The sequence below is a fragment of the Sebastes umbrosus genome, chromosome 21 (genome assembly GCF_015220745.1).
Source record: "Sebastes umbrosus isolate fSebUmb1 chromosome 21, fSebUmb1.pri, whole genome shotgun sequence".
Lineage (NCBI taxonomy): Eukaryota > Metazoa > Chordata > Actinopteri > Perciformes > Sebastidae > Sebastes > Sebastes umbrosus.
In genome coordinates, this window is record NC_051289.1 from 24,901,955 (window position 1) to 24,919,132 (window position 17,178).

General features: G+C 42.5%; 1 protein-coding gene across 1 annotated transcript in view; it reads right to left on the bottom strand.

The window, feature by feature from the left end:
• Positions 1 to 6,731: 6,731 nt before the first annotated feature.
• The window catches only part of LOC119480963 (NACHT, LRR and PYD domains-containing protein 12-like), a 97,611-nt gene continuing 87,164 nt past the window's right edge, over positions 6,732 to 17,178 (bottom strand). Inside the window, exons 8-11 of the mRNA XM_037757622.1 lie at positions 12,858 to 13,031; positions 12,023 to 12,196; positions 9,481 to 9,527; positions 6,732 to 7,687 (exon numbers count right to left, since the gene is read on the bottom strand). Coding sequence (XP_037613550.1) covers positions 7,281 to 7,687; positions 9,481 to 9,527; positions 12,023 to 12,196; positions 12,858 to 13,031 — 802 coding nt within the window. The 3' untranslated portion in view covers positions 6,732 to 7,280. The remainder of the gene's footprint in view (positions 7,688 to 9,480; positions 9,528 to 12,022; positions 12,197 to 12,857; positions 13,032 to 17,178) is intronic.

Consider the following 17,178-nt stretch of genomic DNA (forward strand, 5'->3'; position numbering starts at 1 on the left):
CTGAATGTCCCATGTAGCTAAATGTGCTACTTCATACAGATCTCTAATTGTCATTCAACTTTTTCAGGTAACCGAGCCATTTGAACTTGTTGGCATGGACCTAATGAGGTTAACTGCAACTGAGGGTGGTAATCAATACATTTGTGTAATGGCTGATTATTTCACAAAGTGGGCAGAGGCCTACCCTCTGAAGAATAAGTCTGCAGAGCAGGTGACCAATTATATTCTTGATTTTGTATACAAATTTGGTTCACCTCAGAGACTGCTTACAGACCAGGGGACAGAGTTTAAAAAACAGGTAGAACACTCATGAGAAATGTCCCTTATTATTTAGCCATACTGTAAATGCTCACTTTTTTTCTGTAAAATGGAATTTAAGGTGAATGCCAGACAAGGTGAGGCCCTTGACATTCAACGGTCCTTCTGTTCCCCCCTATCATCCCCAAACCGATGGTTTGGTGGAGAAACTTAATAGCACCATCCAAAGGTAAGTTGCATATTTTTAAATTGGCAGATCATACACCTACACAACATGAATGCTATGGAATAAATTACAGATTTAAAAATGCCTGCTGTTATTTTTCCCATCGGAGGTGCCAAAGGAGTACGAGGTAAGTGGCTCTATTCGGTTTGGAGTCAAGGGGTTATGGTCATGATTACGTGGATAAATAGCTCAGACTCTAACACCACTTGGCATTTTTGTACTTTAGGTGACAACCGACAAAGTGGAGGGTTTCATGATCAGGGAGGAGCTGTTCCAGGGACTTGCCAAACAAAAAACTGTCTACAAGGCAGTGCAAGATAATGTACAAAAATCTTAAGACAAAATCCGTAAGCGCAAGCAGGAAAAAGGACAGCAGGACAATTTTCAAGTCGGAGATGTCGTCCTGAAACAAAATATAAGAGATCAACAGAGAAAAGGAGGAAAACTGGAAACCGATATGCTTGGACCATTAACAATCACTTCAATTCAGGGAAAAGTTGTTAGTTTGAGTAACAACTCAACCAAAACCATCGCCAACCTAGTTCAAATAATTCCATTTACAGAGCCAGAGCATTCATGCAAAGCTGGCAAAAAATAACAAGTCCCCTTTGGCTTGCTCCCCACCCCCTCCTCTGATCCTCCACCTGCCACATCATCAGGAGAGAGTCAACCCACCCATAGTAAGGGTATACGTCCCATTCAGTAATGTGACATCAATTATAATGCAACATACTCTATATAGATCATTTCATTAATAATTTAAATTATTGAAATGTTCTGAATTTCCAGCTCTCGAGGATATATTGAAAAACAAAGGGGAGATACTGTGGGCAAAAGTGGGACCGTACAAACTTTTTACTGCGGATCTCCAGAGGCTGGCACCTGGGAAGGAATTGGAGAGTGAGGTAAGTATTGTTTGCTAAACTGCTTCTGATTTTTCCTCTTTAACATGAAAGTTAATTTGAATATTTTTTTTGTGTAGATTGCCAATGCTTACCTGCTGTGGGCGGCAAAAAGGATTGAAAGGCCTGTAAGAATCATTAACACCTTTGAAATGACAGCGATATGGAATGGTAGATCAAGGGGGATGAGAAAGGTAAGGATAACGGTTGCTTTTAAAAGGTGTTAGTTACAATTATGCAATCTTAAAAATTTAAATTATCACTTGCAACTCGACCTAAGGGAGTGGGACACCCTGGTCGGGGCTGTCTGTAAATTCATCATTGGACTCTAGTAGTAAGTGCACCTAAATTAATGCAATTTATGCCACTAAATGTTAAAGTATCCTATATCTGTAAAAGGCCATGTATCCAAATGAAGGATGGGCTGTGTTTATCGACCCATTTGGAACCACCTCTAATCAATTAAAACAATGTAGGGATTCAACAAGGTGAGCAAATACATGATTTATTCTCATGTGTTTCATTTAGTTTCTGATTTGCAAGTAACAAACCTAACAAAATGTTTTATTTTTTGCTTTAGGGCTTTCTCTGCGGAAAAAGAGTGTCAACATATCACGATGGATGTGTGACACAGTTTCTCATCCACGTCAGCAAGATTCCACATCTTGTGGAGTGTTAGTTTGCAAAGTAAGATCATGTACCCTAGTAAGGCTTTAAACACTTTTTAATAACTGACTCAAATAACACTGACCTGTATTTTAAGGTAGCTGAGTGTCTCTTAACCGGAGGCAGCATGGACTTTGTTGTGGATGAAGATGGCGTAAACACTGCAAACACAAATAGCCATGAGACTGATGAATGATTCTGGTAACTTTCAAACAGTTGTTATAGCTGTGTAGTTGTTGCAACATTTGACGATACTTAACCCACTGTGAAATTTGAATATATTAACAGACGACCTGACAGACCTGTGAGGGCACGTGGAGAAAAGGACCCTGGGGAAAGGGAGCCCTCAGAGGAACCTGTTGATCACTGGGTAGGAAGGCTTTAAAGTTTTTTACATGGAGAGTGCATTCTTAATTTATAACAAATCTAACTTATCTATCTACTTTCAGATTGAATGCACATCATGCAGCCTTTGGTATCACTGGGTGTGTGTTGCAAAACCCAACAGGCATGAGGACTTTTTGTGTCCGGCCTGCACACCATGTTAAATGTTTTTGTTCCAGTAATCCACCATGATATTATAAAGAGAACCTGACACCGGAGTCCTTCTGCTTCCTGGGCTCAATCTTCACCATCAAGTCGGAGCAGAATATCGGTAGTGTCACTAAGAAGGTTCAGCAGAGGTCAAATCAATTCAATTTGTATAGCCCAAAATTAAAAATTTGCCTCAGGGGGCTTTGCAATCTGTATAGGATCCGACACCCTCTGTCCTTTACAGTACGACCCTCTCATAGGATGAGGAAAAAACCCTTTGAACAGGGAAAAAAATGTAAGAAACCTCAGGAAGAGCAACAGAGGAGGGATCCCCCTACCAGGATGTACAGACGTGTAATAGATGTGGTGTGTACAGAGTAACAACATAATGAAAATATAACATGGACAATCCATAGGTCAAAAATGGATACATATATTGTGAACATAACATCATGTGCTCCCTGCAATATTCTCTGCCTCTTCTCCCTTGTGTAAATAGTATGTTTTCCCTTTGAGAGGGTCATATGTTGTGCAGATTGATTGGCTACAAGTGAAAGTTGTTGGCCTCTCCTGAATAAAATTAACTTGAGTGTTTGACTTCTGTGTTGTTGTCTGGGTCAATTCTCAAACCAGTGCGTTTTTGGTCTGAAAACATTTTCTTTATCGTGTAGCTGATGCGAGATCTTCAAATTTCAATATTTCCACGTGAATACAACAACATATGGCAGACAGTATGAGAAGAATAAAGGGTTTTATTAACATAACAGCATGTAAAAATGTTCTAGTACAACATTAAAATACATCTATGAACATGGAAATGAGCATAATATGAGACCTTTAGACCTAATTTTAGCCAGGTTAGCTTAGACAGAGTAACATTGCAAACCTATTGCAAGAGAAGTGACCACATCACACCGATCCTTGCTGCTTCTCACTGGTTACCTGTGAGTTTTAGAATTGATTTTAAGATTGTACTGCTTGTTTTTAAAGCCTTGAATGGTCTGGCTCCTGCCTATATCGGTGATTTGCTGATTCCCTGTGAGCATGATCAATGCTTGAGATCCTCTGGCAGGGCCCTACTAACAGTTCCAAAATCCAAACTTGTCAACAAAGGTGACCAACTGTGGCATTTGCAGTCCGGGCCCCTCAGCTGTGGAACTCCCTACCTGAGGATCTCAGTATTTTCCTTTAAATCTCTTCTCTCGACTTACTTTTATATTATGGCTTTTTCTTAACTGATGGTGCACTGTTGTAACTATTTATATGATTTTATTTTGTTTAGATTTTAAGTTCTGGGTGTTAATTATCTTTATCATGATTTTATTGGAAAGCACTTTGTAACCTTCTTTTGAAAGGTGCTATATTAATAAATTATTATCATTATTATTATTATTATTATTGCTCCTCCATGTTTTTCCTCCATATTTCTCCTCCATGTCGCTCCTCCATGTAGATTATTCATGTCACTCCTCCATGTCGCTACTCCTTGCTCCTCCATGTTGATCCTCCTTGTAGATCCCACATGGAGAATCGACATCCCAATTCCTAAAACGCATCTCGAGGAGCGAGGAAGCTTGCCGGAGGAGCCATGAACACCAGTGTAACCTCCAGTGTATCCTTCAAAAGTTTTTTACTGACCGACACACCCCCTTATGGATATCATTAATTGATTGGATACTGCAGCTGATCGGACTGATCTGATACATGTCAACCTCACTGAGTTTCATACCGGAGTGAAGACAGATCACAGATTAAACGTTTTATAGTTTAGTTGTCTTCTGATTCACCATCTAGTTAAAATCTGTGGTAATTGTAGGTGTGAATAACAGATGGACCATGTTGATGGTGAAGTGTTCCAGCAGCAGAAGGACCTGCAGTATCTCTGCTTCACACACCGATTGGCCTACTGAAGCAGTCTTTCACTGAGAGAGCTTTATAGGACCTGACAACGAACGGACCTCAAACAACTTTCTTCATTCATTAGAAATATTTTTTTCTATTATTTCCCCCGTTAACTTTTATTAAGGATACAGATAAAGTCAGAGAGAGAAGGAGGGTCTGTCTTTTACACCTTTTACATCATTTATCCTCATTTCCATTCAGTCACATGTGAGGCTGATAATTCCTGATATGAGTCACATCATTTACATTTTCCCCAAAACATTCAGCCTAATAAATCATTTCTAGTGTTCAAAAGACACAACAATACTATTCTGGGTTATTAAATAATGAATTCACAATCAGAATATCAATAACTACAGACACTAATAATGAATAGCTAATATAAGCACGTGACACTTCAGAGGAAAGGACGTCTCATGTCTCTAAAAACATCCTCTCTTTCTCTCTCCTCGTGTCTCTTCCTCGCCTCCTCCGCTCGCATCTCCCGTGGGCGGGACTAAGATGCGAGGAGAAGGAGTCGAGGAGAGGAATCGAGGAGAGGAATCGAGCAGTATAAATTCAGAAATGGGAAAGGCTTTATATTTCTTTGTTTCCTCCAAGGCCTATTGAAGGAGGCTGGGTCATGCGTCATCAAAGCGTCATATCTTTGGAGTACAACACATGCATAGTAAGTTGAACCCCGTTCCAAGACCCGTGTCCCGGCCTCCTTCAATAGGCCTTGATTTCCTCTCTCCTCGCATGGTTTCCTTGCGCCTCTCCATGCTTCCCTGTTGGGAGGGACTAAGACGCAAGGAAAAGACGCAAGTGAGGGAAACGTGGATGCAATTAAGAGAATTAGGATTTACCCTTGATCACAGCCTTTTGTCGACCCCCCCCCCCCCGCTGCCGCCTCATCTTATCTACTTTCCAGGTGAGGCGCAGTTCATCTCCAACAAGCCTCATATTTCCTCGTTTCCTCTATCCTCACATCTCTTCCTCACCTCCACCACCCGTTAAGGTGGTGGAGATGAGGAAGAGATGACCACCCTTGACCACCCGTCAAGGTGGTGGAGATGAGGAAGAGATGTGAGGTTTGACCTGATTGGTTTTGGTTGTGACGTTTATCATATCCGACTACTTCCTTTCAAAATAAACTTCGCAGTATATACAAAATAAAAGCAATATGTGCGATGTACAGTGAAGAACAAAAGACATTACACGACAGCACACGTTGAAGGAATGGCTCCTTTTAAAATGTAAATATGTCATTGTGGGTGTTTCTTTTACATAATTGAGGAATGAAGCAGCTATTCAGTATTTTCTTCTTCTTCTTTGGTTTTAAATGGTGGTTGGCATCCAAAAAGTTGCATTACTGCCAACCAGCAGTGGAAGAAAGTACGCAGATCTTTTATTTCAGTAAAAGTACTAATACCACAGTATAAAAATACTGGTTACAAGTAAAACCCCTGCATTCAACATTTTACTTCAGTATACTTAATAACATACTTATTATTAATATACTTCAAGTACCAAAAGTAAGTACACATTATGCAGAATGTCCCAATTCAGAATAATATATAATATATCACTGGATTATAATGAATGATTTAGATGCATTGATGTGAAAGCATCACTAATGTTACAGCTGGTAAAGGTCGAGCTCATTTCAACTATACTGCTGGGTAGCTTAACTATGATAATACATCATAATTATTAGTCAATTATATATTAATAATCTAAATCCGTAAAGAAAATGGTATCTAATATTGTCAAATAAATGTAGTGAAGTTAAAAGTACAATATTGAACTAACTTCCATTGAATACTAAATTACAGACTTGTAAAATAAAATTACCAAAATAGTTTATTATCTAAAAATTAGTGCAATCAAATATAATATTGAATTGCGATTAATTGCATGATTGTCCATGATTATCACGATTAATCGCAAATTAATCACACATGTTGTATCTGTTCAAAATGTACCTTAAAGGGAGATTTGTCAAGTATTTAATACTCTTATCAACATGGAAGTGGACAAATATGCTGCTTTATGTGAATGTATGTATATATTTATTATTGTAAATCAATGAACATCACAAAACAATGATAGATATTGTCCAGAAACCCTCACAGGTACTGCATTTAGCATAAAACAATATGCTCAGATCATAACATGGCAAACTGCAGCCCAACAGGCAACAACAACTGTCAGTGTGTCAGTGTGCTGACTTGACTATGACTTGCCCCAAACTACATGTGATTATCATAAAGTGGGCATGTCTGTAAAGGGGAGACTCGTGGGTACCCATACAACCCATTTACATTCACATATCTGGAGGTCAGAGGTCAAGGGACCCTTTTGAAAATCCCAAAACATATAGAAATGTCCCTAGAGCATTAACAGAACTAAAAGTACAGATATGCAAAGTAACTAGACACATTTTACAACGTCAGTAAGGCACAGCATAGGCCCTATGGATAACCTTGAAATAAATCAGTAGGCGATAGACATTAGACCATACATACGACAACCGTAAGTCACAAGCTCTCTATTGCAGCTCTTCATCGCAACAACACATCGGTAGTTATCCCAAGTAAATGATTATAAAATCTTGAAACCAAACCACAAGAGCTTGAAAAATAATTCACTTTTTTCCCCCAAACTTCAGTGAATCACCTTCAGAGTGAAAGTCCACACAGGCTTCAACGATGGAATTTCTCATTCAAAGATAACATTAGTAATATAAGTCTCTAAAACAGCCAGCTATTATAGACATCCATCATCACACTCCACAGTTTCTTTCTTTTGCTTCAGCTTAAGTTCAGCTTTCTGGAAAAGTATGGATCCACCTCAGGGAGAGCATCGATCAGAACTTTGCTGGCTTCAGTTCCCTTTCTTTTTACCGTGTCGATCAGTTGTCGTGCTTTCTCTTCCCTGTCATTTGTTCTGATCGACTGCATTTCACCATCGTTTATAACGTGATAGTGAAGGAGTTCATCCAGAAGCTTATTCAGATTAGGATCAGACATTCCCTCTACTAACTGCTTTCGAAGCAAATGCAGCCTCTTCTCTGCAGGGATGCTGTCCTCTGCTGGGACGCTGTCTTCTGGTGGGACGCTGCCCCCTGCTTGGACGCTGTCCTCTGCTGGGACGCTGTCCTCTGCTGGGACGCTGTCCTCTGCTGGGACATTCCTCTGAGGAATTTCCATTCTTGGATCTGGGAGATAACCAGGGTAAGACTTTTGTTTAAAAACCAACAATCAGCTTTAAAGAGCAATTCAACTGAAATGAAACGTCATGTTTTTGTACAGCAACATGTCTGCTCTGTAAATCAGTTGTTCTGTGTTAAAAATTAGAAACCAAAAGGGAGACATTCATATTTTATATTTTTGGGTTTCATAATTCTTCTCTGTGGTGAGTGCATGTTCTCCCCGTGTTGGCGTGGGTTTTCTCCGGCTTCCTCCCTCAGTTCAGAGACATGTTCTGTAGGTTAGGTTAAATGACGACTCTAAATTGCCTGTAGGTGTGAATGTGAGTGTGCATGGCTGTCCGTCTGTGTGTGTGTGTCTGTGTGTGTCAGTCCTGTGATTGACTGGCAACCTGTCCAGGTGTTCCCCACCAGTAACAGCTGGGATGGGGTCCAGCCCCGCCGCGGCCCTCTAAGGATAAGCCGTCACAGGTAATGGATGGATGGTTTCATGAAGGAGCCCTCTATTAATCCGTCGGTATACCGCTAGTTCTATTTACATAGATGAAGAACTTGTTTCCTTAAGCTGGGGACACACCGACCCGACATCAGAGAATTAGCGGTGATGAAGGCCGCCTGTTGCGTCGCCTCACGTCGCCTTTGTTTTGGCCGACAAGTCGCACTCGAACACACCGCAAAGACTACAGCCGACAGTCAGTTAGCACGTACGTTATGCTCCTGGTGAGAGGAGATAACTCTCCACACCAGCAGTCGGCAGTAGTCTGTATTCATCATTCTAAAAGGGAAACAGCCAATCACAGTAACTGGTCTTACATTGTTGCTACAACACTAGTTAACATATAACAATAGTTTTTATTGGTCTGAGGTTGCTAATATGGGCAGGGCATAGTGTTACATGAAGCATGTCAGAGAAATTGTATGGTAAGTGATGCCTAACATAATGTCACTCATCACTAATAAGGATGATAAAGCAATTATAACTTAGCTTACAAACAAAGCAAAATGTTATGAGCAATGTTTTGACAGGTTCTTTCAAATAAAAAGTTGAAAAAAAAAAAAAAAGTAGTTTCAGGTACCAGCCCATTTTAGCTTAACCATGTCAGCTAAATTAGGCCCATTTTACCTGAACAGCTAGCCCATTTTACATGAACAGCTGGCTCATTTTACATGAACAGCTGGCTCATTTTACATGAACAGCTGGCTCATTTTACATGACAGCTGGCCCATTTTACCTGAACAGCTGGCTCATTTTACATGACAGCTGGCCCATTTTACCTGAACAGCTAGCCCATTTTACATGAACAGCTGGCTCATTTTACATGAACAGCTGGCTCATTTTACATGACAGCTGGCCCATTTTACCTGAACAGCTGGCCCATTTTACCTGAACATTGTGTCGTAGCTCAAGAGGGAATTTGCTGATACTGAAACGCTGATGTTGAAACTCTCATAATTCCAAAACAATTATAATTTTTCACATTTTTTTAAACAAATAAATATTTGCGAGCCCCTTGCCAATTTATAAAAATATCATTAGATCTCATGCATAGCTTATTTGATGGTCTTATGAATCATTTACTAAAAAGTGTCCCATTTTACCTGACTCCACCCTAGTCGATACCAATACCAGTAAAAAGGTATCAAATATTGATGAATATTTTTCAAATAGACGTGATCTTAACGGCTGGAACAAAAATGGAATTGAGTAACAGTTTTGTTGTATAATGAGGACATGCTCATTTTAAGCTCAGATGTGAATGTACAATAGTTTGATGAATGGGGGAAATTGTTTCAATACTCACATTTGTGACCGTGTCCGTCAGCTCTGATGGACTCATCTATGTCGGTCCTGTAGAGATCAACACAATCCCAAAAGTTATAGAACAAGTTTAGAATAATTGTCAGTTCTTTGAATTAGCATCAATCTATCAGAATTAAATGCTTATCATCATATCTGCACCACAAAGACTACAACTGACTGCTGACAATCATGTTCTGTACCTACAATAAAGGCAATAACTAGTAATTATTCAAAAAAGAGTACTTTAAAACAGTACTTTTCTATAACCTCTGAGATTTAAATAGCATATTTTTTTATCAGTATCTGCTATATTAAGCTCCTGCAGTACTGGCATAATGTCAAAATCAGCAAAGTCTAGGAAGGGCGATGTCGAAGCTCCGAATATGTGTGGTAGCGTTAATTCATGCTTGGCGGACATTGCTGGCCTGCTAGAGGAGCACAGAGCTAGCATCTCCGTTGATTTTAAAACAGTCTTCGCGGCCCTCGAGGTGAAGCTGAACAACACCCAGGCTGCGGTAATCGAGCACGGTCAAAGTATTGACTCTCTGGAGTCGACTGCTGATCTTCAAGATCAGCGAATCCAAGCGCTGGAGGAGCAGTGCACGGCCCTAGCCGATAGCAACGCCAAGCTCATTGCTAAGACCGCAGACCTGGAAGGTCGGAGCCGTAGAAATAGTCCACATTGTTGGTCTCCCGGAGTCTATCGAGGGGCCCCGACCTACGAACTTCTTCTCAGAACTCCTGGTTGAATTGCTTGGCAACCAGGTTCTTCAATCTCCTCCCGAGTTGGAGCGTGCGCACAGGTCGCTTGTAGCCAAGCCTCAGACGGGGTCGAGGCCTCGGCCTGTAATTATTCGGCTTCACCGTTACCAAACCAAGGACCTAATTGTCCGCGAAGCACGTAAGAGGCGAGGCCACCTCCAGTACCGTGGGACACCCGTTCAGATTTTCAAAGACTACACCCTGGAGGTTCTGGAGCAGCGTTCAAAGTACCGAGATGTCATGGCTAAGTTGTACAACTTATGCCTCAGACCGGCATTTCTGTTTCCAGCTCGCCTGCAGATCACGCTGGAAAGCGGAGCTAAGAAGAGGTTCCCTTCAGCTGAGGAGGCTGCGGCCTTCGCGGCTAATTACCAACAGGAGCCGGTGGTACACAACTAACTACACTTTTCAATCTACTGTAAATTCACATTGCAACTGACTCAAAAATGTTGCTTTGCATTATAAACTTAAGCTTTTTATTGTTTGTGGAAGAATGAAAGAATGCAGAAAAGAAAAGAAACATAGGATGTGCGGGGGCTGCAGTAGCTCAGTCCGACGGCTTAGGAGCCGGAGAGTAGCCGGTTCCTGTCGGGGTGCCCCGGAACCCCAAACTGCTCCCCAGGCACTGTATAGCAGCTGCCCACTGCCCCTAATACTAGGATGGGGTAAATGCAGAAGGTAATTTCACTGTGTGCTGTGCTGTGTACAATGTACTGTGTGACAATAACAATAACACATTTACAGATGAAAAAGAGGAGAAACTGCACTCAGTGGGAAAAATCACTGATTTCTTGTGCTAGGTGAAGCTTCCTCTGCAGTCTCACCCAACAGTGCAGAAACGCTCGATTCCCAGTAGAAATACCTTGAATCCCAGTATAAGTACCTCTGGTAATTTGGCTGTGAGGGTTCTCATCCTTGTTGCTGCACTAGCAACTCTTAAGCTTTGTTTGCACGCTACGAGCATACACAGAGGCGTTTACGCTCAGCGCGTTGTTCGTTGTAGTATGCTCTGAAACGCCAGGAGGCGTACAAACAAAATATCAACTGGATGAGCAAGAAGTCAGCGAGTGGGACCGGAGAGGAAAAGTATGTTGCCTGGCAACGGTAGTAAACACTGACGTACGTACCGCCAAATATTGCGTTTGTGTACCGTAATTATTACTGTCGCTGACCTCCAGGTCTAAATTACTTCCTGTCTCTCGGTGCTTCCCCTCGGGTCGCCACTCTTTACATCAGACCTTTTTTAGCTTTAACAAAACGATCTCTCAGATTGTTTCACAGCCTGCAGCAGAAAACCTCTTCTTTCCCCAGTGTGTTGAATATTTATCTCCAAGTATTTTATGTCATGTGACTGTCCCTGTGGTCATGTGGCTGTCCCTGTGGTCTCTCAGTGAACAGTTGTAGAGATGTCTGTACAGGCGAAGCTGCTTGGCTAGTCTTCCCTCAAAGACTAGCCAAGCCCCATGCCCCATGTTAAAATGAAAAGGTGCAGCACGCGCAGTCGGCACATAGTTACAAAAATTCAGAGGTGCACCACAAACCCCCACGACAACTTGCTGAGCCTTTCGCCCGCCACGCGAAAGCCGTGATGACGTAATTTTCTGGCGAACGCACCTCGTGCCGGCTTCACTAGGGCAAACATAAACCAGGCTTTACTGGTTGGTTGGGGTGCCCACACAGTGGAGCTGAAGGGATACCCCACGGGAGTAACACATTGACTGTTGAGTTTTTAGTGCTATACTGCTGGAACCAGCATGGACCGACTCCGACCCTCTACTGACCTCAGAGTCTCCAGTCTACAGTTTGGACTCTTCATAAGATCAGACAGCAGCTTCACTCCTGAATCCTGCAGCTTGTTGTCTCTCAGATCCAGCTCTCTCAGACGGGAGGGGTTGGACTTCAGAGCTGAAGCCAGAGAAGCACAGCTTTTCTTTGACAACCTGCAGCCCCTCAATCTGAATAAAGAATAAATGATGAAGATAAAAATCACTTTACAATCCAATCAGATGTGTTCAGGTTTTAAATGTGTAGCTCAACATCACTATGTCTTAATCAATGAGCTTTTCCCTAAAATGAGTAGAGTGACTTTGTCATTGTGTTATGTGGATCATCATAATGTCAGCCTTCTACAGACATCATTCAGATGTCACCACAACATTCATACACCTATTTATGTCAACACACATCAATAACATGCTGCTGATCTCGGTGTTCATCTATGTGTGTGTGCTGAAGGATCAATATCAATGATCAGACATTATTTGTGGAACATGTTGAAACAATCAGAAACCAGAGAAATATTTCTACTTCTTTAACTACACTTGATCAATTTAAAACCAATATTAGTTCAGAGGATCTTCTGTAACCAGATGTGACCATTTACCAACAATGATAAACATTAATTTACTTTAACAACTAACAGTGGACATTTTCTAGTTTCTTTAAGAAACAGAAGTCTTTTGTGACTGCAGACTAAATTTAGTTAAAAAAACATGAAAATATGAAGAAAAGGACATTAACAACTTTATGGATGTAAGTTATGTTTGTACATAAATTAGGTTCAATTGTTAATTAAACATAAGATCTATAAAAGTAACAGAGAGTCAGTGAACTGACCTCAGAGTCTCCAGTCTACAGTGTGGACTCTTCAGAAAACCACACAGGGGCTTCACTCCTGAATCCTGCAGCTCGTTGAGGCTCAGATCCAGCTCTCTCAGATGGGAGGGGTTGGACTTCAGAGCTGAGGCCAGAGAAGCACAACTGATCTTTGACAACCAGCATTTCCTCAATCTGAATAAAGAATGAATGATGAAGATAAAAATCAATTTATAATCCAATGAGATGTGTTCAGGTTTTAAATGTGTAGCTCAACATTACTATGTCCTAATCAATGAGCTTTTCCCTAAAATGAGTAGAGTGACTTTGTCATTGTGTTATTGTGGATCATCATAATGTCAGCCTTCTACAGACATCATCCAGATGTCACCACAACATTCATACAAATATTCATATCAACACACATCAATAACATGCTGCTGATCTCTGTGTTCATCTACTGTATGTGTGTGTGCTGAAGGATCAATATCAATGATCAGACATTATTTGTGGAACATGTTGAAACAATCAGAAACCAGAGAAATATTTCTACTTCTTTAACTAAACTTGATCAATTTAGAACAAATATTCAGGGTTCCTACAAATTTTACATTTAAAAATTCCAGACTTTTACAGACAAAAGCAGACTTTTCAAACCACATTTGGGAGGACACTGTGACAAGACTACAGTGCTTCGGCTTTGTGGTATAAAGAGAATTTGATGATGATGATGAAGACCTTCAACACTCTTTATCGTGGACAACACCTCCTCACTTTGTATCAGCACGTCACCACTGAATCAAAACAAGACCGGCCAGCTGGAGCACTGGTCACAGTTCATCACGTTCATGATGTAAATGACTGAGCCAATTAGATTTCAGCCAAAACGAGGATCAGTCCAAATTAGGAGGGGCCGCTCGTACCCCCCCACAATATGTAAAGTATTAGATTATCCCAGTCTGACAGGCAGCGTTCTGTTCTGTGCCGTCTGCCTGCAGTTACCGGTTACTTTTTATTATTATATTATAATTGTTATGTTGCTCATGATGAATAGTTGGCCCACATTTGGCTGACAAAGTGCCGCCCTAGGCAGTTGACTAGTTGGCCTCTATGGAGGCGCCAGCCCTGGCTGTGACGTACAGGCGTAAAGGGAGCTCTGTAGGAGTGTGCGTTCAGTCAGAGCCTACTTCTTGCGTTGCTTTCGACGACATCAAGCTCACTCTGGCCCGCGCCCTCTCACACAGTAGTAAAGTAGTTGGTACAGTAGATGGCACACCTACACGGTCAGTTGGGCTCTGTGCTCGCTGTGTCTCTTACCAAATTTGTCAATTTCCCACTTTCAGCTAAAAATCTCTCAGCCAACTTTTTAACGACAAACCAGCAAAGGCTTTTCGGTGCTAAAAAGCAAATAATCAATGTGCATGATGGCCAGAAACGATGCCAAGAACGGCAGCACGCATCAAACAATCAACACCAGCGCTTTTACCTGCTGCTCACCTACTTTGCACTGAACCAATCATGCCTTGATCTCTGTCACCCAGGATCTCTCCAGCGATGATTCAGCGTAATAAACAAACGTATCGTCTTATCCCGGACAACTTAATCTGAATTACGTTGGATATGGCCATTTTACCATCTACTGTTCGATCTGCGCGTACTATTTTGCGCACCAAAACAAAGGACTCCAGCTGCACAAAAAATGGACAATTTACAGGTGACAATACATTTTTCTCTTCTAGTCCTGCTAGCGGGTGACTTATAGCTTAACCCAGGTCCACACGCCACTGGCCTTTTGCACAGCCAAAACGGCATTTGCACAGGAAAGCTCTTCGACTACGGGCCAGGGCTATCAGAGCTAGCTGGTGCCGGTAAGCTGACAGAGGCGCCCGCTGCTGAGCTGACAAGCCGTCTTCGAGATGAACGGACCGGGCCGGAGTTTGCCTATCTGACTACGTTAAATGGCAGTGGGGTCCTGAAGACCGGCAGCCTGACAGGTACACTTGCTGATGAAGTGACGGACCACCCTTGACATCAACAGGCAGGACCGGGGCTTGCCGAGCCAACGGAATTGGGCATTGGCATGGTCCAGGTGGCCGGTGCGAGGGCTGGATCGCCTGCTGCCGACCTGACGGTTCATCCCCGAGACGACCGGACCCAGCTCGTTGATTCGACCACACCGCCTTTCAGTGTGGAGGCGGTATTGGAGGCCGGACTGGTGTGTGACTGCAAACCATGCTGCAAACCAGTGTTTGGAGTAAAAGCGGTGGACGCCAAGGCAGCCTGCCAAAACACAACTGACAGCGCCTGCTGTAAGCTACCAAAGAAAGCCTCCGCTAACGTAAGAACACTTCAAGCACATGCACTGATTAAACAAAGACGGAACCTATTTTTTCAAACTGTTAACCACGCCAAAGTAGTTTGGGATTCAACTGTAAAACCTAAAGGCATTTTCGGGGAGCATTTAAACATTAACATGCATCCTCAGTGATCCGATCACAAGTGGACAGCTCTAAGTACAGGTGTGACCACACTCAAGGCGCATTGAGGACGCATTGAGATCGGATCTTTCAGAACCACATTCAGAGGTGGTCGGGCTAAATATGACCACATTCTTTTAGCAGTGTGTACGGAATGTGTCCTGGCCACATTAAGGACCGCCTACTCATCTGATGTCCAGCTGGGATCCGCAGGATCACCGAGCCCCTCAAGTGAATAAACAGGCAGACACGGGCGCTTGTCAGCATTGAAACGGCCTCTGTGCTCTACTGTATGTAGACTAGGCACGCAAAGTGCATTATTATTGTACTGTTGGAGATGTGTCGGTGTTTTTGTTCCACTGCTTTGCGCGGAGCTGACGCCCGCCCGCCTGTTCTCTGTCCTCCCCGGCTCTCTGGAGCGCTGTGCTCCGCTGTTGTCTGGCAAAAGCAGCGGTACCGGCACCGGCGGCGCGGAGGTTCCCTGGGACCGCAGGTACAATAATCATTTATTTTGATGTTAAAGGAACTATTTGTAACTTTCAGAAACGCTTGTTAACAGCGACACCTGTGGCCGTGAAGTCAACGAAAGTCAGCGTCGGGCTCGCGCTTGCTCGCTCTAAATAGACATGAACGAGCATCCCTCAAAACAGTGAGGTGACACACGTCAGCTAAAAGCACAATATCACTCTATATTTCAGCTGCTTGGCAGTAATGTTAGCTGACCAGACGAAGGTCTCTCCATGAACATGATTTAGATCTGATCCTAGTGTTGGCTTTTCCTGCCTAAGTGCAGGCTGAGGCAGCGAGGCTCTCCAGCGTGTCTCCCTGCTCTCTCCGCCCGCAGCCGGAGAGAGCAGAGGAGACACCGGCACCCGGTCGGTAACGAGAAGACAACGTAAATCTCTGTAGAGCTCCGTCACTTCACAAGACACGGAAAACCTCTGTTGGTCTGGAGGAGCTGCAGCAGTTATTTCTGCACAAACGTCCCCTGTACATTCACTAGATATTCTCAGAGCTAAACTAACTCTTTTGCAGTGTGGAGTGAGCGCGCGTTCACGTCTAGACGTGGAGCGAGCTGAGCTGTCTGAGTGAAGGCGAGCAGGCAGAGGAGGAGGGTACAGCGGCTAGACCGCGAACGCGCATATGCGAGCGCGCATGTGTGACGACCCGCTACATTTATGCGCGTACAAAGTTACAAATAGTCCCTTTAAAAGTCATGCTAAAAAGATTTGTAAAATGATAAAGGCTGTTTTAGGATGATAAGAAATTGCTTGACATTTGACTGTGCCTTGCTGTTTCTATATTCAATGATTCTCACATCTGTCCTGTGGTTTGGCTGCCTGGTCCCAGGCCAACCAGTCTGTAGTAAAATCCATAGTGTCTTTACAACAGGGCTTTGGAAATCTTGGACAAAAAGCAAATAAGGTATCATCATTGCTGCATTTTGAGTAAATACAAGATGTTAAGTTTTGCAAACTTTATTGATTTTCATTATGTAAAGCTTGTGTTTAAATGTTTGAACGGACTTGCTTCTCTGCCTCTCTGTAAATACACCATGAGACTACAGAGCTGTAGCAGATCCACCAGAGCAGCTTCAAATAGTAATTGTAAAGTTCCATTCTGCAAAACATCTTTTGCTCAGACAGCTTTTTCTGTGAAAGGACAAAGTCTTGGAACTCCCTACCTGATCTCTTGAAATTTGCTGCAAACTTAACCACTTTTAAGAGAGCAACCAAATCCTGTTTAATTCAGCAACAAACCTGTACTCATGTCTAGTTTTTAAATGTGTGCTTTGTATTTATTTATTTTTCCTGTACTCAGCTGTTTTAATCTCTTATTTTCACAAAAAGCCCTTCTGGGGACAG